Genomic DNA, 21,521 nt, shown 5'->3' with positions numbered 1-21,521 from the left:
TGGTTTTGCAATGCATATACAATATGTTTATACTATGCTGTAGTCCCTTAAGTGTGAAGTAGCATTATATTTGAAACAATAATGTGCATGTCTTAATTAAAAACACTTTATTGCTAAAAGAAAATGATGAAGAAATGATCATCTGAGCCTTAAAATATCTTTTTGTTGGTGGAGCGTCTTGCCCCAATCACGGTGGTGGTTGTTGATGGTTGGGGTGTCTGTGGCAATTTATTAAAATAAGACTACAATAAAGATTACTGCATCAGTTGATTCTTCCTTCATGAAAGATATCTCTGTAGCATGTAATGTTGTTTGTTAGCATTTTTTTTTTTTTTTGGAGTCAATGTTCTCAAACCCTGCAAGCGCTTTATCAAATAAGTTTATATAATTTTCCAAATCCTTTATTGTTGTTTCAACAATGTTCACAGCATCTTCTCCAGGCATAGATCCCATCTCAAAAACCACTTTCTCTGCTCCTCTGTAAGAAGCAATTCCTCATCTACTCAAGTTTTATCATCAGATTGCAGCAATTCAGTCACATCTTCAGGGTCCATTTCTAATTCTAGTTCTCTTTTTATTTCCACCACATTGACATTGCCGTCCTACACTGAAGTCTTGAACCCCTCAAAGTCATCCATGAGGGTTGGAATTAACTGCTCACAAACTTCTGTTAATGTTGATATTTTCACCTCTTCCCATGAATTACAAATGCTCTTAATGATGTCTAGATAGTGAATCTTTTCCAGAAGATTTTCAAATCCATCAGAGGAATCACTATCTATGGCAGCTATAGCCTTACACAACGTATTTCTTAATTATTAAGACTTGAAATTTGACTTACTTCTTAATACATGGGCTATTGAATGGATGTTATGTTAGCAGGCATGAAAACATTAATCTCCTTGTATATCTCCATCAGAGCTCTTGGGTAACCAGATGTATTGTCAATGAGATTTTTAAAAAATCTTTTGTTCTGAGTAGTAAGTCTCAACGGTGGGCTTAGAATATTCAGGAAACCATACTGTAAACAGAAATGCTGTCATTCAGGCTTTTGTGTCAGCACCTTCGTCAATGATCTTAGCTAGGCATTCTGGGTAACTTGCTGCAGCTTTTACATTAGCACTCACTGCTCTGCCTTGTGCTGTTATGTTATGGAGATGGCTTCTTTCCTTAAACCTCATGAATGAACCTCTGCTAATTTCAAGGTTTTCTTCTGCAGCTTCCTCACTTCTCCCACCAGCCTTCAGAGAATTAAAAAGACTTAGAGCCTTGTTGTGCCATAGGCTTCAGCTAAAAGGAATGTTGTGGCTCTGTCAGGCAGTTTGTAAAATTCTATTTCTTTTTAAAAATATTTTCATTTTTTAATTTTTTTTGATCAAATAGCTCAAATTATAGTAAAATTTTTTTTCTTTATATTTGGTTACTTGTGCTTTATTTTGTTCCCTTGGTGATGTTATGTTCCCCTGATTGTTCATGATACTGGTAGCCCTATTGGTTTTGATCTTTTGAATAAGTAGGCATTTATTTTAGTCTTTACAGACTGGCTTAAACAGGCAAAGTCCTTCACCAGTCAGCCTGTGCAGAGATTTTGGGCAGGGCATCTGGCTTGGTCTATTGGTGGACTTGCTGCTGGAGTCCTCAGTCAGCATGACTTGGTGCATGGATCTTTGGGGTTGGCCTGAAGCCTGGGTCAATGAGTGACGACCTGACATTGGGACCTATTAACTAGGGTATACTTGGGTGGGCCTAGAGTCTGGATTCTTGAGGACAGGCTGAGATCCTGTATTTAGAGGGGCTAGCCTGAAGCCTGAGTTTCTAGGAACTATCCTGGTGCCTGGAGCCAGAGGGGCTGGCCTGAAGCCAGAGTTCTTAGGGCCTGATCTGTAGGCTAGGTGTGTAGGTGCTGACCTGAAGCCTGGGACCATTGGGACCAACTTGGTTCTGAAGTGGGTCTGGAGGATGGATCCATGGGGGCAGGCCTCGAGCCTGTGTCAGTGGGAGTCAGCCTTGTTTTGGGGGTCTACTGTGATGGAACTAGACACTGGGTCAGCTGAAGTGTGGGGACTAGCCTATTGTCTGGGGCCACAAGGGTTGTCCTGGCAGTGGGAAGACCTGGGCCCTGTGTCCATGGCTGGCCTAATGCCTGAAGCCACAGAGGCTGGCTTGCCATGGGGGCTGGCTTGGCACTGAGATAGACCTAGAGGCTAGACGAGGGGAGGGGTGGGGTTGGGCAGGACTATATCCTAGGAGTATGAATGCCAGCCTGGAGTTGGGGTCTGCAGGTACCAGCCTGGAGTCTGTGGCTGTGGGATCTGGCTTAGATCTTGAGGCTGTGGGGGCTGGCCTGGAGGTGCAGTAGGCCTGCAGGCTGGGTCCATGTGGGCCAGGCTGGCAGTAGGATCAGACTGGAGCCAAGAGCTACAACCGTTGGACTGACCTTGAGGCAGGCCTTGAAGGCTTGGTCTGTGGATTCTTTCCTGAGGTCTAGAGCTGTGGGTAACAGCCTGAGCCTGAGGTGGGCCTGGAGATTGAGTCTTCTGGGCCAGACTGGAGCCTGGAGTCATAGCGGCTGACATGGAGCCTGAGTCTATGGGGCCTACCTAGGGTCTGGGGCTGCAGGGGCTGGCCTGGAATTGAGGCAGCCTAGAGTCTCAGTACATGGGCACCTGTTTAGAGTCTGAGGACATGGGGGCCAGCCTGGCACTACATTTTACTGGGATGAGCCTAGTGTTGACATTCACAGTAAAGTGGAGTGCTTACTTCACTCTCCTTTCCCCAAGCGTGGGGTATCTGTCTCTGTGCTGTACTGCCTGGGATTGAGGGGGGTGGGGCAGGGAGGAGGTGAAGCAGGTAATGTAAAATTGTCCTTACTAACCTCTTCAATGCATCTTTTCTTATTTTTTGCCACACCCAGGTGCTGTAATCGCTCATTTTGATTCCTTAGCTCCTATAAAGGTATTTTAATACATGGGTAGTTGCTCAAATTGCTGTTTCTGTGAGGGACAAGTGCTATAAAGTCCTGTCCTGCCATCTTGCTGATGGCGTTCTCTGAGAAGTACTATTCTAAATACCATTAGAGCCTCCTAAGGCTGCTCATGACACATCGTCAGTGACTTGGGCTAGGGAAATGTGTGGGCAGTGATTGTGTGTGTCATTTGGTTGGGGGAGCGGGGAATATCTTCATCTGTCTACAACCCAAGTCTGTCATGAGTAGGGCCCACACCCTCATCACAATATATTGGTAGGAATGCACATTTGCTCATTTTTCCCAGTAGTCTAAGTGAAGTAGGGCAGAAGCAAGACCCACAGAATTTCTTCCACCAGTCACTTGCTCCTCCCCAGGGTCTGCTATGACACTGGAGCACACAAAATATGCAAGGGCAGACTAAAAGTTTTATTACTGCTCCCTAAAGCCTCAGGCCATGAAACACAATAAAGAGCCTAAAGAGAGAATGGGGAGGAGGAAAGAAAGGGAAAATCAGAATGACATGGTCAGGCTTGGGGCTTATGGGAAGAATGTTCCTTCCTGGGTGAGTCTTTACACTGGTCCCGTGTCCATGATGAGCTGCATACCAGTCTCAGGCTGCTGGCTTCCCAGCTGGCCTAGTTCTTGAACTTGCAGACATAGGGTAACCTCGCATCACAGTTGTAATCTTTCCACTTCAGATATACTGGAGAGACAGAAGACATGAAAGGACTGGGGCTGAGAAAGCTTGCAAACCTGATGAAGAGGTTTCCCAGGTTCTGGCCTAGGACATAGAGCCTCTCCCACATATTTGCCAGGAGAAGCCACACAAGAAAGAGAGATGATAGAAGATGGGAGAAGACAAACAAACATTTTCCTAGCTCAGAAAAATTCCCTGAAGGTCAGGTCCAGGAATGGGCTATGAGGGATGGAAAAGTCTGGGAAGAGGCAGCTTCCCTATTTCTTACATGTGGTTCTGGACAGGCTCCCACAGTGGCCGGGGCTGGAGACGGTGGAGGGATGTTTCTCCCAGGCAAAGTAGTTGAGCACATCAGTGCTGCTCCACTCCCATCCATCCCCACTGGGCTCGGAGCCCTGCGGAGTAGAGGAGACAGCCAGGTGAAGGGAGCAGCCACTACAGCTCTCCTCACGGAGCCCCTAGCTGTAACACCTGACTCCCTCCCCTAGCATCTGGCAACTACCCATGTATTAAAATACCTCTATACTGGAAAGCTGTTCCTTAACTGCTTGTTCCTACTGGCAAATCCCAGCCAATAATCACAAGACCTCTGGAACAACTCAAAGTAATGTTACATGCTGAACAATAATTGGTGGTACATTTGTGATTAGCCTCGGAACCTCAAAGAGAGTGTTTGTTTTATACGGGGGCAAAAATTGATCCTTTAGGATTCCCACAGAATAGTATGTGCAGACTCCCTGAAGCTCAGAGAACTGATTTACAAGACCTCATGTGGGAACTGTGTAAAGCACTTGACAAGAGGTAGATTAACTTCATCTGAAATCTAGCAACTTCCAAAGGACTCAGCTCTTCTGTTGGCCTCAAGGACTTCCTTTTCCCCCAAATGTCCCCCAGAACCTGAGCTCTAGTGCTCTGTGGTACCTCCTGGGCAGGCACAGGGAACAGGGAGTGGGCCTGGGTGACCATGGCCACCTGAGAGGTAGTAGAGAGGGGAGGATAGAAGCGCACCAGAGTGGGGTTGTGGAGTCCAATCCAGATGTACGAGTAGGCAGTCACAGTGCTCCTGACCAGGGAGGACACAAAGGATGCTTCAGCCCCACTGAGCACAGACACCAGGTGTCCAGAGGGCCGCTTCTGGCAGGCCAGCTGGAGGGGAAGGGAGAGAGAGAGAGGGAGCCTGAGACCTCACCGGGGGAGGGCAGGACAGGGGTAGCTGAGAGAAGGATTGTCTGAAAGATAAGGGGTTCGTTCTCATTCCCAACGAGCTCTCGAGAATAAAGACCTCTCCCCTGAGACCTGCATGGACTTTCCCTTGTCACCGCCAACCCCACATCTAACCACTCACATCTGCATCTACCCAGGATTTGGGTGTTGTAAACAAGGCGTAGCAGTGGGAGGCATAGGCCTTGGAGCCCTTGGGACAGCTGATCCGTGGAGAGGGTGCTTCCTTCTGGGGGTCTTCACCTGGGGTGGAGGAGATAAAGGGGAGAGATTGGGTGAAATGAAGAGTGGGGACTGGAGTTGGGGGTGACCTTGGGGCATGTCTATGAGGCTTGTCCTTGGGGAGGAAGACCACATTCCTGACTCCCTCTCATGTTTACTCACGTTTTCAGGAATTCTTGGTCTCTAAACAGCTATACTAAATGGGGGACCATCTGTTCTCTTTTTACCCTCTTTCCTTATTCCATAGTCCAACACTCCCTTCACTATGGGCTGACTGTCTCTATACTGAGTCTTCCAATCCTAGTCCCTCCCCAAATTTTATTACTGATCCTTCACACTTTACCTCTGCAACCCACCAGCAGAAATCAGAGTCCACTGACAAAATGAGAAGCCATCTCATTCCATTGTCAATGGGCCCCTGTGGTGGCTCCCATGACCCATTAACCTGATGGAAGGAGTGATGGTGGAGGAGCTGCAGGGAGTTTCACCACGTGGAGATGGGGCTCACCATTACCGCAGGAGACACACAGGGACCTTCCTGCCCTCCTTGGCTCTGAGCACTCACAAGGAACCCAGTGCTAGAGGCAGAGAACACTCACCTTGGACCTGGGATACGAGCATCAGGCAGGAGAGCAGCATCCAGGACAGGCTGGGGAGGACCCTGGGCGACAGCATGGTGTCTGCGGTGTGGGGAGGAGTCAGAGAGCACTGCAGGAGTGTGGTCAGAGGGAGGACTGCAGAGACCCGCTGCTTCTTGTCCTTTCCTTTATCTAGTCCCCTAGGAATAAATTGATCTTGGTCATATTGTCTCCTTCTATAGTTATGGGATGAATTGCTGCATCTCTGTACCCTCCACCCCTGAGTCCTCCCAGAGCAGCTGTGCTGAGTTGCAGAGCTCCTGTGCTCTCTGAGGGAGGGACCATCCTGCACCTTCTGTGATGTGTGAGGTAAAACCCCCATGGGTCTCATATGTCAGCTGCCACTTACCTGTCTTGCAGGGATCTGGGATAGTTTGTCTGGTCGGGAGAGACTGGGCTTTTATAGGAGACTCTGAGGTAGGGGCATTGCAATCAATAACAGGAAAGTATATGCAAGACCACGGTCATATAAAGTGCTTGGCATTGATTCAAGAAAATTCCTGCTATGGGGAGGAGACTTTTCCTGGCAAAGCCTGGGGATGTCCCCAGATGTTGCCTCTTTTCTGTTGGTGGGCCAGCACTTTCCCCAGGAACTGGTGAAGTTTGCTCTTTCCTCTGCCTCTTTCTGGTCAGGTGCCTGTGAAATGAAATGTGGTATTCAACTTTTTAAGGTGAACATCCAAAGGAGAAGATCTTCTGGTTGATCTCTTAAGAACTCACTTCTCTAGACATATATTTTTCTACCTTGTCTAGTAAGAGTAAATAAATGCTAGGTGTTAAGCGGAGGCTGGTACAGAAATTATAAATATCACAGTTGAGAACATAGAAAGAACTGGTGCTAAGAGTAGTAGTGATGGCTCAGGGTTCTTGCTCATGCACAGGGGCTGGTTTTGAAGAAAATTTAGGATTATTCGATAATTCAATAAATGAGCCAAAATCTTGAGGAAAATCAGAATGAACTTGCCTTGCCAGTCTGTGTCAAGAAGGAGCTTCCGCAATGCATAATGATAATGTGGTAGAATGAGAGGCAATGAAGAAATACAAGGTAAAAGGAGAACCACATTTAAATGATGTAGATCAAAGGAAGAGTGAACAATAGTTACAGAAGGGTACAGCCGGCAATGTACAAAATTGTAAACATAATCCTATATTGTATTAAGTGAGACCTCTACTGCATCAAGATGCTCCCTGCTCCTATCCTGCTCATGAGCTTCCTTGCTGGCCTTTCATTTGGCCATAACTAACAAGCCATTTTCATTACATTCTTTCTGGGAAGAATGGGCAGCTTCATGTGGGTAAACTGAGGAAAGTTCTTTTAGTTAGGTTTACTTCTGAGTTGGCAATTTGGAACCTCAGACAAACATACTGTGTGGACCATACACTGGAGTTCGGGTTCACTTTGGCCAGTCCAGGAAAAAGTTAGGCTGAGAATTTCTGTGGACCCTGCCTCTTACACTATGATATGGTTTGAATGTTTGTCCCCTTCAAATCTCATGTTGATATTTGTCCCCAGTGTTGGAGGTGGGGCCTTGTGGGAGGTGTTTGGGTCATGAGGGAGGATCTCTCATGAATGGTTTGGGGCCATCCTGGTGGTAATAAGAGGGTTCTCATTCCATTTGTTCACCCAAGAGCTGGTTGTTTTAAGAGACTGGCACCACCTATTCCCTCCTGCTCTTGCTCCTTCTCTCACCATGAGACACACCTGCTCCCCCTTCACCTTCCGCCTTGATTGGAAGCTCCTTGAAGCCTTCACCAGAAGCAGATGCTGGTGCCATGCTTCTTGTACGGTAATCAGAACTGTGAGCCAAATAAACCTCTTTTCTTTACAAATTATTTAGCTCCTGTCAGGTATTTCCTTTAGAGCAACACAAAATGAACTTACACACACTATTACAGTAATACGCCATCTTGTGTTCAGGTGTCTACAGTAGGGATTTGTGATGAGGTCATGAAATTAAGCTCATAATTAATTCAAGTCTTCAGTGTCAGAAAGTCAATAGAAACCCTTGCATTTAATCTAAGAAGAAATATAGCACACAGATTCTTTTCGTAAAAAAAAAAAAAAAGGATTTTTTCATAAAATTTATATTAAAAATATGTAAAATTTTCATAAAATTTATATTAAAAATATGTAAAATAATACATAAAAATATGTAAAATTTATATTAAAAATATGTAAAATAATTACTATAGTAAGAACTCAGTAGAAATTTTTAAAGTTTAAAAATATCACACAAATGTAATAGTTAAGATGATTAGGGAAGTAAACTTGCTGTATTAAAAGAATTATTTGATAAGTTAATAATAGCAATCCCAAATCCCAAATGGAGTATGTCTGAACTCTTGAAAAATTCAGTATCCAGAAGGAAAGAAATGGTTTTAGATTAAAAGAATCTGAAGAGACATAACAACCAAATCTAGTGAGTAAATTTTAATTGGGTCTTGGGGTAATAAAGTAATTCACTTGGGGGAAAATTGGGGAAATAGGAATATGGACTAATATTTGATTATGCCAGAATTTTAATTTTCTTTCTGATGATTATGGTATTATAGCTAAGTAGAGAATTTCCTGACACATTTGATATTTATGATGAAATATTTTCAGGTGAAACATCAGGATGTCTGCAAATTTCAAATTATTCAAGAAAAAGTGCGTGTGTGTGTGTGTGTGTGTGTGTGTGTACATGCATGCGTAGAGACAGAAAGGTTGGAGAGAGAGAAACAAACTAAATATTGTAAAATGGTAACAATTGCTGAATCTAAGTGGAGGATATAAAGATATTTATTCTTGTTTTCTACTTTTCTGTGTTTAAAATTTGCCAAGCAGAAAATTATAGTTTAACTTAAATGTTCCCATTCAAAAATAATGCATACATATTAATAGTTTTGCCATTATTAACATAAGTAATGGCAAACAGAACAATATTTATCAAGTAGAATCATGTATACATATACACATTAAAAAAATTTTACAAATTCAAATAAAATGATAAATAATAACAAATATTTATTATTATTATAAGCACTTATAATAATAATAAATATTTATTATAATAATAAATATTTATTATTTACAAATAAATAATAAAGTATCTGACATGTTCAACTGTAGCCAAGCTGATATGTGACCATATAAACAAACATATAAAAACAAGGAAACACAATGGGGTAATCAATATTCTATATCCAGTCAGAAAAAAATTCATGCCTTCAAAGTTAAGAGGAGTGATCAAGTCATCAGATTCCACCTTTCAAAGCAGAGTTTAAACAGTTTTGATGGTGAAAAGCCTCTGAGTCCTCATTTATCTGTAAAGTGATCTGCTTCAGGCCCCATCAAAGAAGAGTCTGGGATCTGCAAAGACAGAGGCCATGTTAGAGGTGGCTCTTCATAGTCTCTCTTATCCTTTCCAAGCTGTGCTTGGTTTACTAGGTCCCTGAATCTGCCTCGTTACCAGGTATAAGGCAGTTAAGCTCAGGTCCTCCAATGAGTTTGTTATTAAAACTTGGTTTTGTTGTGTTTTCAACTGAAATAATATAACATTTATAATAAACCTTGAGGTTATAATATCCCAAACTGCAATGTAAAATTTGTTTCATATGGCAACTCACCAAACTCACTAAAGTCAAGTTGTTTTATTTTATTTGTAATTGTTCTTCCTAACACTCTTTATTAACCAGGCAATGAGAAATTTGTTCAAATATTATATTTCTTAAGCTGGTTTTATGTTATTTACAATCCACTTCTTGGTGATAAGAGAAGGATTCTTTACTCATGAAGTAATCAAGGCTGTTTTAAGGGGTCTCCTTTGCCAAAAGATAAGATGTCAAACTTGTACTTTTTATCCCTATTGTCTTCCGAATCAAATGATATTTACATAATAAGCATAGTATGGTTATTCTCAGAATTAACACAAGGAGAATTATCACTTTGCAGGAGTACAGTATATTTGTTCCAGGGATGGTAAAATGTGGAGGTTTCCTGGAAGACGGTTCAGTAGGGCCCTTGTCAAAAATAGCCTTGAAGTGTGTCTCACTGGAGAGTTATCACTAAAGCATACCCCTTTGAGATATATTAACCAGATGTCCATTATGCTACTTTGGTCCTTTCATCTTATCCTAAGCCTGTCAGAAGAGTAGAGAAAGGGATAAAATGAGGTTCTGTGTACCTTATAAAATAAGGCAAAGTGACAATACTTCAAAGTCCCCGAGGCTGAAGAGAGAAGTTATCAAAGAATTGGAAAGCTGATACCATAGCTAATGGATTTTGGTCAGCCATATGTATGCAACGAACAGCAGTAACTATCTTGTGACCTGTGTAATTATTAGGGGGCAATAATTTTTATCAGAAAACTGTGTTGGTTTTTATTTGGTTTCAAACTCTCACATTGATCTTAGAATAGTTCCTTGTTGCATATGATGTTGGCTCGTCTAGTATATCTCTTTGGGTATTTTTGTAAATACTATTCCTTGTTATTTATTTTTCTCTTAGGTTAATCTAGTCATAATACAAAGCATTCTTCATTTGGGAAAAAAATTAAAATTATTCTTTCAACTGATTACCATTAACTGATACTCAAACAGCTTGTTGGTGATAACTCTGGAGATCTGAACTGCATTCCCAGAGTTCACATTTCTTTTGGTAGCAAATAAAAATAAAAATACGAAATACTTCCATAGTCATGTTGATTTTCTTTTTATTATCAATCATTTTTGATACAGAAAATATGTAACAAATAAGTATATATTCACCATTTAGAATCAACACTGATTTTATCTTGTCATCTCTACAGCTTCATTTTCTTTAAAGAAATAAAGAAGTAAAAGGAAGAAGAAATAAATAATAGTTGTCCATTTATATTATTTCTCACTCCCATTTCTTTCTATACTTCTCCATTATAAATTTTCAAATTATTTTTCCAATTTATGACTTTTAATCATTTACTTCATATAGATGGATAAATAAAGTATATGTAGTATTATTTAATCTTTTTAGATTTATGTAAATGTAATATATTTTATGTGACATCTGAAATGTTTTCATTCTTTCAAGCTTAGGTTTTAAAATCTACATTGAGATAAATATTTTTAAGGTATTAATTTTAACTACAGTGTAATATTTATTCATATAAGTATTTCAAAACTAGGTATCCATTTCTCTATTGATGGACATTTACCATATTTTGTTTATCTTAAGGTATGTAACTTGCCACATTTTTAAATCTCTGAAATCTGAATATGGTACTAATGATGACAAATGTATTCTCTATCTTCACTTTGTAGAACAAAGGCCAGTGAACTTCTATAAAGGGCAGAAAGTAAATAGTTTGATCTCTGTGTGTGGTATCATCTTTGTCGTGACTGTTCAACTCTAACATTGTAGCATGAAAACAGCCATAGACAATAAATAATTTAATGGACATGTCTGTGTCCTAGTTAAACATTAATTAAGGACATTGAAATTCAAATTTCATAAAATGTTATGTGTTACAAAATTTTATTCTTCTATTGATTATTTTCTAAACATTTAAAAATATTTAAAAAATTGGTATCTCATGTGCCACATAAAAACAGGAAATGGGACAAATTTGTCCCACTGACTGTAGTTTGCTGACATCTGGTATCTATAGAAGATGAGAAATAAATTAATAGCATAATGACACATTTTATTCATTACAGTATGGCAAGAGCTCTGAAGAACAAGTATATAATGATTTCGAGAACATAAAACAGAAGGAATTTGGTCTTACCAGAGAGACAACAAGTTTTTGGAACTGAGAAACTGGTGTTTAGTAAACAAACTCAGACTAACCAACTGTCAGCAAAAGGGCTCAGAAAAACACATTCTTCTCAAATATACTTTCTTCCAGATATAGCAAGTTAAGATGAATCTAAGTAGCATGTACAGAAAGAAGAAATATAAAAATAAAGGTCAGTTTCAGACACTTCTCCAAAGTAACTTCTTATTGCCTGTTCAAAGAAAATCCCTATTCCAACTGAAAAGTTATGTTCAAAGAATTATAAAATTCAGGCCCAAATTCCAGATCCAAAGTCCTTGTCCAGATTTGAGGCCCACAGTCAGTATCTATGAACAGGGTGAGGTGTAGGTCCAGGTCCAAGGGCTGGTCCAAAGTCCATGTCTAAGGATGAAGATTATGATCAAGGGCAAGGTCCAAGCACATTTCCATGATCCAAGATCTTATTTAAGGTCCATGTCTAATAGCAAGTTCAAGATCTAGGTCAAATCCACTTTTGAGTTCAGGTTTCAATGTCCAAAACGAGGTAAAGGTCCAGGGTCAAGGCATAGTTGTAAGGTTCATGTTCACATCTATGTCTAGGATTGAGGTCCCTCTCTTTGTCCCAGTTCCAGGTCTAAAGCATATCAAGGTCAAGATCTGAGGTCCAAGTTTAAGATTAGATATCTACATCCATTGTCAAAGACTAAAGGCCAAATCTATGACCATGGAGCATGATTAAAGTCAGGTTGCAGGTTCTGAACAAATACAGGTGCACGTTTTAGGTCTTATGTCTAGTTCCAATGTCCAAATTCAGATGACAAGTTCAGGTTAAGGTACAATGTCAAGGTCTGGGTCAAGGTCTGGGATCCAGGTCCCAGTCTGAGGTCCAAGTTTGAAATTATGATTCAAGGTAAATATAAAAGGTCCAACGTCCAATTCCAACATCCATAGTCAGTACAGATTCACAGTCCATGTCCCTAGTCCAGATCCAGTGTACACATCCTAGGTCATTTTCAGGTTTGTAACTGGGGCCCTGGTCCAATGTCCAGCTTTAGATCCATGTCTAATGCCAGTTCCAAATTCTAGGCCAATACAGGTTCCAGGTTTATCTTCTCTATTTTCTCTCATGATACCTCCTTCTTTATCATATTTTTCAATTACCCTAGATTATATTCCCCCTTTTCCTCCTTTTACCCCAATCTAACATATGCTAATTTCCTATATATTTCCCTCTTCTGGCCTGTTAATTCTTTTATTCACTTCTTTTGACACCTGGTAATTCTCTCCAGTATCCATTATATTTTTTTGTCTCTCCAATCTGGACAAGGACTTTGGAGCTGGAATTTGGGCCTGCATTTTATAGTTCTTTGAGCATAACTTTCAGTTGGAAAGTTCATATGGCAGCTGCTTATGACAAGACTGAAAATTAGACCTGGAACAAGGGATCTCATTTAAATGAGGGCCCTCTAACAGGACAAAGACTCCTTCAAGTGAAGAAAAGCAAAGTGACAGATGCACCCCTGTAATGTGAACAAATACTATCTAGCTTCAGGATTTTAATATTTAAAGAACCCTAATAAGTTGGTTCTGCATATAGTCGGTAAATGTGTTTCCTCTGCAAACCCATTCCATTAGGTGAAGGATTTGTGAATATAGATTAGAAACCTTAATAAGTTAATCCATATAGGGTATGAAGGCCTTCATTGGGAAGTAATCATCTCTTCTATGTTACTGATAAGGTGATAGGATCAGATTGGAACTTAGATTCATAATTCACACATATAAGCACCCTATAGAAGGCCTTTGAAACTGTGATTTAAAATCCATAAACTACAAAAGACAATATTAATAACATATTTTACATAACAATAAACACTTCTTTAATACAAAGCATTAATAAAATAAGAAAAGTCCAAAGACAGAATTGGGAACAAGCATTTTAACTTATATAAAAAAATATATCTAATATATAATGATTTTCTATAAATTGATTTTAAAAGATCAACAACTCAATAGAAAAAAATGGAAAGAATAGAATAGACAGTTCACAGTGAAGGAGATGCAATTTTCTTTTAAATATACAGAATCATGATCAACCTATTATAAATATGCTAATGCATAATAAAATAATTGCAAATTAAAAACTACAATGAATCATATGGGAACCATCTGTACTTTCTGCTTAATATTTCTGGAAACCTAAAACTGTTCAAAAAATAAAGTCCATTAATTACAATACAACTACACTGAATCTATCAAGCTGGCAAAGATCAGGATGTTTGATTGCAAACCGTGTGAGCGTGACTTCTCATACATAAAGGGAGGGAAGATAAACTGGTGTCATACCTTCCCTCTGGAGGGCAGTTTGGCCATATTAATCAAAATTAAAAATACATAATCCTTTTGACCCATGAGTTTTACTTCTTGATATTTATTCTACAGATACAATTACACACATGCAAAATTAAGTATGTTCAAGGTTGCTTACTACAAGATTATTAATAACTAGAGAAGAATGGAAATAACCTAAATATTCATCAAAGGAGAAGAATAAATACCGTGATATCTCCATTTAGTGCAGTAGAGGTGACAGTCTGTGAACCAGACGTGTTTTGGAACCAGAAATGGACATTGTCAGAAGGGTCTGGAAGAGCATCTCTTTATTAACTGCATCAACATTCTGCAGAAATATGTTTGAAAAATTACATGACATGATATATATAAAAACCATAAATATCCTCACTTCAGGTCAGGCCAGTTCAGTTGAGATATGGTGAAACCACATCCCTGGGGTAGACAGAATAAGGGACAAAGACATCCATGTGCTAATTCCTGGAACCTATGAGTTTTGGAGTAGTAGGGCCATTACATTATGTTACATACATTGAGCTACCTGACAAAAGGAAGTTTATAGATGTAATTAACATTATACACACTGAGATGGAGAGATTATTATAGATTTTCTGGGTGGACCCAATCAAATTAATTACATAAGCCATTAAAAATTGAGAACTGTCTCTGGCTAGAAGGAGAGGAAAGTAAAAGAGAATAGGAGGAGATGTGGCAGAAGGAAAGTCACAGAGAAGGACTCTATGCACCCTTGCTGGCTTAAAGGTGGAGAGGGCAAAAAGGAATGCAAGTATCCTTGAGAAGATGAGAGAGGCTCAGGGCAACAAGGAAAATCAGAGACTGCATCCCTACAAAGTCAAGGAACAAAATTCTGCCAACAATCTAAAAGAGCTTGAAAACAGAGTCTCCTCTACATCCTGCAGAAAGGAGATACTTTGAGTTTGCTCTAGTGAGACCTGGAGCAGAGAACCAGAGACCCACAGTGCACCTGGATGCCCAACCTACAGAACTATAGGATAATAAATATGTGCTGTTTTAAGGGTCTAATTTTGTGGTAATTTTCTCAGGAAGCAACGAAAAACTAAAGCATTTACCAAATCGGTAATAAAAATACTTTATTTTCAATGTTTTTTCTTTTTCTTTTTAAAAGCTTTTTATTAAAGTATAACATATATGTCCGAGTGCAGTGGCTCATGCCTGTAATACTAGCACTTTGGGAGGCTGAGGTGGGAAGAATATTTGAGGCCTGGAGTTCAAGACCAGCTGGAGTAACGTAGCAAGACTCTGACTCTACACAAAATAGAAAAGTTAGCCAGGCATTGTGGCATGTGCCTATAGTCCCAACTACTCAGGAGGCTGAGGCAGGAGGATCACTTGAAACCAAGAGTTTGAGGTTGCAGTGAGCTGTGATGACTCCACTGCACTCTAGCCCAGGTAACAGAGCGAGACTCTGTCTTTAAATAAATAAATAAAATTTTAAAACATAATATGTAGAAAAGTGTACAAATAATAAATGCAAAGTTTAATGAATTTTCAATAACTGAATACATCATTGCATCCAAAGCCCGGGTCAGAAAATAGGACAGCTTAGTAAACAGATCCACCTGTGCTTTCTTCCACAGTGCCCTGACTGCATATATGTAGACAAGTTTGGCCTCTTTCTGTTCCTTATATAAATGGAAACATAAAATATGGATGTCTGGCTTCTCTCAATCAACTTTGCACTTGTGAGATACATTCAAATTATTTTGTGTAATTGCAGATTTTTCATTCTAGTTGGTATGTGGTATTATATTGTATAAATATATTGCAATTTATTTATCCTTTCTGCTGGTGATGGACATTTGGGTAATTTTCACTGTTTGACTGAACCATAGTGCTGCTGGGGACATTCTAATACATGTCTTATAGCCAGTGTCTTATATATTCTCTTCTTGGATATAGGAGTGGAATATTGAGCAATTTTACATTTTGTTTAATTTTGTTTTTCCAAAATGCAGTTAAGGAATTGAGGACTCATCCTATGTAGTTACAAAAAAACAATGTGGAATGTCTTCAGCTATTGATAAGAAAAATGTCTAAGATATGATTATTAATAAAAAAGCTACAGACCAGAGTACATTATATTTTGTGTAAAAACAGGATAAGAAAATGTATTAATATTAGCTTTTATATGCATGAAGAAACTCTTGGAGGATAAACAAGACTCTAATAAAGGTGACTGTATTCAAATATGGGGGTGATGATAGGAATCCAAGAAGTTGGGGTCAGAGGCAGAAGAAAAATTTTTCATGCACGCACATATACACATAGGAATGTACATTTATATATATGTACATAGTTATTTGAACTATGGGACTGTACTGCCTACTCAAAAGTAAAAGTAACTGTCTTAAGGTGTTAAGTTTTTATAGAGGTGATATTTCCTTACATAGGTATGTATGATATGCTTATATGGTTACATCTGGCCACAGAAATTCTCAGAAAATGACCCAATTTTCTAGATAGAAGTTATCAGCCTCAGCTTTTCTTAAAAAAAAAAAAAAAAAAAAAAAGTATTTAATCCCACCTCTCCCATTTAAAAAAAAATTTGATAAGAAAACTGAGATTCAGAATAGTAAAGTGTATACCAGCTTTTAGCAGCACAATCTTTCCTCCAGGGCAGCTGCCTCCATCCCTGGGAAATGCTCCAATTCTCTCTCTAAAATAAAGGTGGCTAGAGGCATATTCCTGTTTCACAATGAAAACAAATGAGTGAAACCCTTTTTAAAAACCATACTTAAATTTAAAAATGAATATAACAACTTTATAAACCATACTTATATTTAAAATTAAATATAAACAAAATGTCTTTATTTTGTTTAAGGCTCTGAAGGAAAAATTCCTACACCCAGTTTTCTCAGATTGAGTATCATAGCCTGTGTTCCAAAGCTGAAATTTCGTAAAAGAGAAGTTAGCAAGCTACCCATTCACACTGCTGAAGACCTAATGTATGTTATCCAAATAGGAAACAATATAAGTCTGAGAAATCAAGAAGTGTCTTTGCAAAGGCCAAAAGGATGAACATCTTTGTTTCCTCCATCCATAATACAGATTCCCATGGCATCCTGGCCTCTTGAGAGAAGCAGCCTCACAGCCATGCTTGACCTGCCGAGGCTGCTGGACTTACCTCTGGCACCTCCTCCCCTCTCCCACGGCTCTGTCAAACTGGAAAGCACCCGAGAGGTATAGAGCCACCTACTCTGCTTATGCATACAGCCAAAAGTGTGAAAGCGACTTACCAACTTCTGGCCTCAAGTCAAAGCTCAGTAAAAGTTGGCACTCCGCCTTTCCAATCACAGCCATAAATCTGTCTGCTTCTGTGCAAGAAGCATCATAATTGATGGCTACATTTCAAAGACAAAATAGTCAATATACTGGGCAAATCTCCCCATCCATTTCTCGTAAGCCATGCATGCAATTTATGACCCTTCTAACTTATCATCACTCCAGGAATGTATTGATTTTTTTTTTTTAACCACATAATCGACGTCTGTGATTGCTGGCTCCAAAAAGAACTGATACTTAAACAGCAGAATTATTTCAGCCTTTACATTTGTAAGTGATCAGCAATTCCCATCATTTCACCCCACTTTCTGCAAATTTCCAGCTATGAGAGATTCTGTGATTTACAGCCTTCATATTGAAGGAATAAATCGGCATTTTTTTTTTCCATTTTGGGAGCTATATTGAACATCATGTTCAGAAAAATTCTAAAGATGATCCCCTCAAAATTCCTGCCCACTGGCATTGAATCAAACACTAATGTGGGTACTGCTGTGAAGGAACTTTGCAGATGTAATTAAGGTTGCTAATCAGCTGACTTTAAAATTGGGAGATTATTTTCAATTATCTGGGTGGACCCAATGTAATCACTTAAGACCTTAAAAGCAGAATAAGAAGGCAGAAAAGTCAGCCAGTGAGATGTATCAGAAGAAGGCAGAAGATGAGACAGAAGGAGAGGACAGAGAGATTTTAAGTGTGAGAAGGACTCAACTCATCATTGCTGTCTTTGAAAGCAGAGGAAGAAGGGCATAAACCAAGAAATGTAGTTATCCTCTAGAAGTTGAAAACAACCCCCTGCTGGCCAGCAAAGTAGCAGGGACCTCAGTCCCACCACCACAGAGAAGTGAATTTCACCAACACTCTGAACTAGGTTGGCAGAAGATTCATCCTCAGAGCCTATGGAAAAGAATACATCCCTACTGACATGCTGGTTTTAGCCTTGTGAACCTGGAGTAGAGAAATAGCTGACTCACAGTGTGCCTGGACTTCTCACAGAATCATAAGATGATAACTAAAAGGTGTTAAGTTGGTAAATTGAGGGTTATTTGTTATGAAAGCTATAGGAAACTGATACAAACATTTAATAGTTTTTGTGTAATAAGTAAAATTTTTCTACGTAACATGATATGGTATAGGCCTCACACAAACCTTAGCGTCTGCCCCACCAACTTAGTCATCCACAGCCTTGCCTTCATCTCCCTCATACCATCATCTCTGCCACCATGTTCTCCTTATGATGAACTATTGTGATTTGATCATTCATGAATAAACGTTTTCCAAGTTGTTTGGCAAGAAATGAGTCTTACTCATCTTTTTAATTCTTGTAGCACCTAGTGCCAAGCCTGGCACATAAAAGGTTTTCTAAAACCACTTGTTGATTGAGTTCATGATTTATTTTTCCCCGTGAATACCATCTGAACTCTGTTTTATGAGGTATTTTCTCCCACCTCTACACCAATTAACAACAAAGAGTCAGATGTGGCCACTGTGTTGTAGCTTCCCAGTAATGGCTAGATAATGTTAAAACAACCAGACTGTTACCTACCCCTCAATTCTTCTGCCTTAAACAATTGGCCCTCTATATCTGTATGTTCTGCATTTATAGATTCAACCAACTGCAGGTCAAAAATACTCTGGGAAAAAAAAAAAAATCACAGACTTCCAAAAAGCAAAACTTGAATTTGCAGGGCACCAAGTACTACATTGAATCCGCAGGAATAAAGTGATGTGTAGGCATTTCTATTAGATATTGTAAGTAACCTAGAGATGATTTACAGTATATGGAAGGATGTGCATAGGTTTTGTATGCAAATACTATGCCATTTCATGTCACAGACTTCAGTGTCCTGGGATTTTGGTGTCCTAGAGGGGTTTTGGAACCAATCCTCCACAGATACCAAAGGATGACTATATTTATGAAACATTATTGTGTTAAGCTTCAGTCTGTGACTGTGGCTAGAGGCCAGAAGGAATATAAAATTAGGGGTCAGTCTGAAAAGAGGGGCCAAGAGTTGGTCTATAGATCTAGAAATGTGCTGTGGATCAACTTGTGGCAAGTACTAGTATCGATTTTTGCTTATGTCTAGGGCAGAATTCTAAATTAACTTTGGAAATTTACCAAAATCTTCAGATTATTTCCAAGACTTCCCCAGTGTTTACTCTGTAAAAATGACTAACTAATCAGCTTTACAGTTTCAGGAAAGCCATTTGTATGTCTTTGCCTCCCAGAAGAAGGAGGAAGACTTTGTGAGAAATGTGGGAGCCATCACTGATAACAAGGTTACTGCCTTGGGAAATTGCCTTGATGCAATGGTAGCCTCCAAGTCCATAACTCAGAGGTTATGGAACAGAAAGTCTCACAAACAAAATTAAGATGCTCAAATTATGCAGGTTATTGAATCAATTAAAAACATATGATGGAAAAACAAGGGAATGAGATGAGGTAAATGAACACTTAAAGAGTAAAAGCAGGGTGGAAGGACCACACTATCTAATTTGGAGGCACAACTAAAACAAAAATTTTAGTTATCTATTGCTGTGTAACAAATTAACTCAAATCTAGCAGCTTAAAGCAACAAATACTTACTATATCACAGTTTTGTAAGTCAGGAATACAGAACAATCCAGGAATAGGTTAAGTCATTAGAAAAAAACTAAGGAAATCTGAATAAAATTTGAGCTTTATTAATTAAATAAAAAGTAAATTACTTCATTTTTTAGAAAGTTTATTAGTGCCACAAATATTGAATCTTTACTTTCTGCTATTTGAATTCAAAAATGATAATGATATCCTGACCTGTTATAAAAGTCTGTGGAAACAGACTTTCCCCTTCAGCTTTTTATGTATGTGAGTCTACTGCTTTCTGGAATTTAATGTTTTATGAAGAATGAGAATAACTTAATAACTTATTTTTTTCCTCCTTTGTGGAACATCTGATCTTTTTTTATCTGGATTCAAATAGTCCTTTATATTTTTACTAAATTATTTATTTTAAAGTTCTTCTCCACGAAATTTTGAGCATTTCTCAAGCCTGTCCTCAAAGTTACTGATACTGCTTCTTTCTCATTGCAGGTGTACTCCTTAGTGCTTCCTTAGTTCCAAATCTGTGATAAATTTTGGTTTTTGTTTTTCTTTTATTTCTTAGTAAAAAGATAATACTTATGTAATACAAACTACAGAGACCAGAAGATTTGTGATTTATAAAATTTAAGAAGAAACAGAATGAAAAAAAATCCGAAAAAATAGTTAAGGAATAATAAAATAAAACAATATTGGGCTATCTGAACCTTCTGGGTTTACTACGTTCAGATGAGAAAGAAAAAGAGAGAAGTGTGTGTGTGTGCCTGTGTATGTGAGAGAGAGAAAGAGAGAGAGAGAGAGAAAAGTTACTACCAAGAAGACTTAAAGCTAGATGAATGAACTTCAAGAAAAAGAAAAAAAAGATATTATCATCATAACTTTTTCCCTGTTGGTCTGCTATCTTATATCTTCAGTATTTTCTTCTTTTCATTGACAGCTTCTTGTTCTTTTGAGACTACAAAGAAATTTTTGCAAAAGTCTTCTCCTATTTCTTAAATTCCAACATATATTCTTTTGATTTTCATTTCTGATATCTATTTTCTTCTTTTTGTTTGATACAACATCTTTACAGAGATGCAAGGTTAGTTGTCTATTCTTTTTATACATCTTTGACTAGAAGAAACTATATCTATATCATTATTTTGACCTAGAAAAATACTGGAAGATTCCACCCAATTTCTCTCTTTGTTTCCTTGGATACTTTTCACTTACCACTTAGTGCCTGAGTTGGAAGGCTATGTATTGGTGGTTTGTAATCCCTGTCAGATTTTGTGTTGCTTAGGCGTGGGAGGTGGCGGCAGATTCTAGAGTGAACTGGTAAAATGAGCAGCTGTCAGCTGGTAACTCTAATTCGGGTAAGCTCTCTCTTAGTACTTGCCAAGTTTGAAATACCATCTGCCTCAGGGCTGTGTGGGCTCCCTTGATTAGAAATGTGGGTCTACCTCAGAGTTCATTCTTTCTGTTGGTTTGAGGAGAACAAGTTATTTTTTGGGAAAATGAGTGATTATAAAATCCCTTCAGCTCCCAAACTTTTTTTGGGGTGGTTATTGACTTAACTCAATTGACTTTCATCTGAAACTGAAAACCTGGATCTCAGCTCATTGTTATCCAATATTCTCTGCCCTGCTTCTTTTTGTATCATTTAGGATTCTTTATGAGTGAAGAAACACAAATGGCTTTAATAATAGGAATTTTGATTTTGTTTTGGATATTGTTTATATAAATAAAAACATAGAAGCTGGACTAATTTTATGTAAGGATTGATCCACTACCAAGGACCCAGTAT

At 38.8% G+C, this 21,521-nt stretch overlaps 1 protein-coding gene across 1 annotated transcript; it reads right to left on the bottom strand.

The window, feature by feature from the left end:
• Nucleotides 1-3,444: 3,444 nt before the first annotated feature.
• Nucleotides 3,445-17,060, bottom strand: LOC138399722 (regenerating islet-derived protein 3-gamma-like). The gene is made up of 6 exons (XM_069494340.1): nt 17,000-17,060; nt 5,708-5,886; nt 5,011-5,129; nt 4,674-4,811; nt 3,934-4,060; nt 3,445-3,671 (listed from the first exon to the last, which is right to left on the bottom strand). The coding sequence occupies exons 2-6, from the start codon at nt 5,781-5,783 to the stop codon at nt 3,604-3,606; spliced, it is 528 nt and encodes a 175-aa protein (XP_069350441.1). The 5' UTR covers nt 5,784-5,886; nt 17,000-17,060; the 3' UTR covers nt 3,445-3,603.
• Between the last annotated feature and the right edge of the window lie 4,461 nt (nt 17,061-21,521).

Source organism: Eulemur rufifrons, chromosome 19 (genome assembly GCF_041146395.1).
Source record: "Eulemur rufifrons isolate Redbay chromosome 19, OSU_ERuf_1, whole genome shotgun sequence".
In the NCBI taxonomy this organism is placed as follows: domain Eukaryota; kingdom Metazoa; phylum Chordata; class Mammalia; order Primates; family Lemuridae; genus Eulemur; species Eulemur rufifrons.
The sequence above is the reverse complement of the archived record's forward strand: the minus strand, read 5'-3'. Positions and strand labels throughout refer to the sequence as shown.

Excerpts from the sequence above, each read along its gene's own strand:
- LOC138399722 (XM_069494340.1), bottom strand. The coding sequence starts at position 5,783 with ATGCTGTCGCCCAGGGTCCTCCCCAGCCTGTCCTGGATGCTGCTCTCC. Across the intron at positions 5,130-5,707 it reads GCTCGTATCCCAGGTCCAAG|GTGAAGACCCCCAGAAGGAA; the intron begins GTGAGTGTTCTC and ends CCTCCACCCCAG. Across the intron at positions 4,061-4,673 it reads GACTCCACAACCCCACTCTG|GGCTCCGAGCCCAGTGGGGA; the intron begins GTGCGCTTCTAT and ends TCTACTCCGCAG.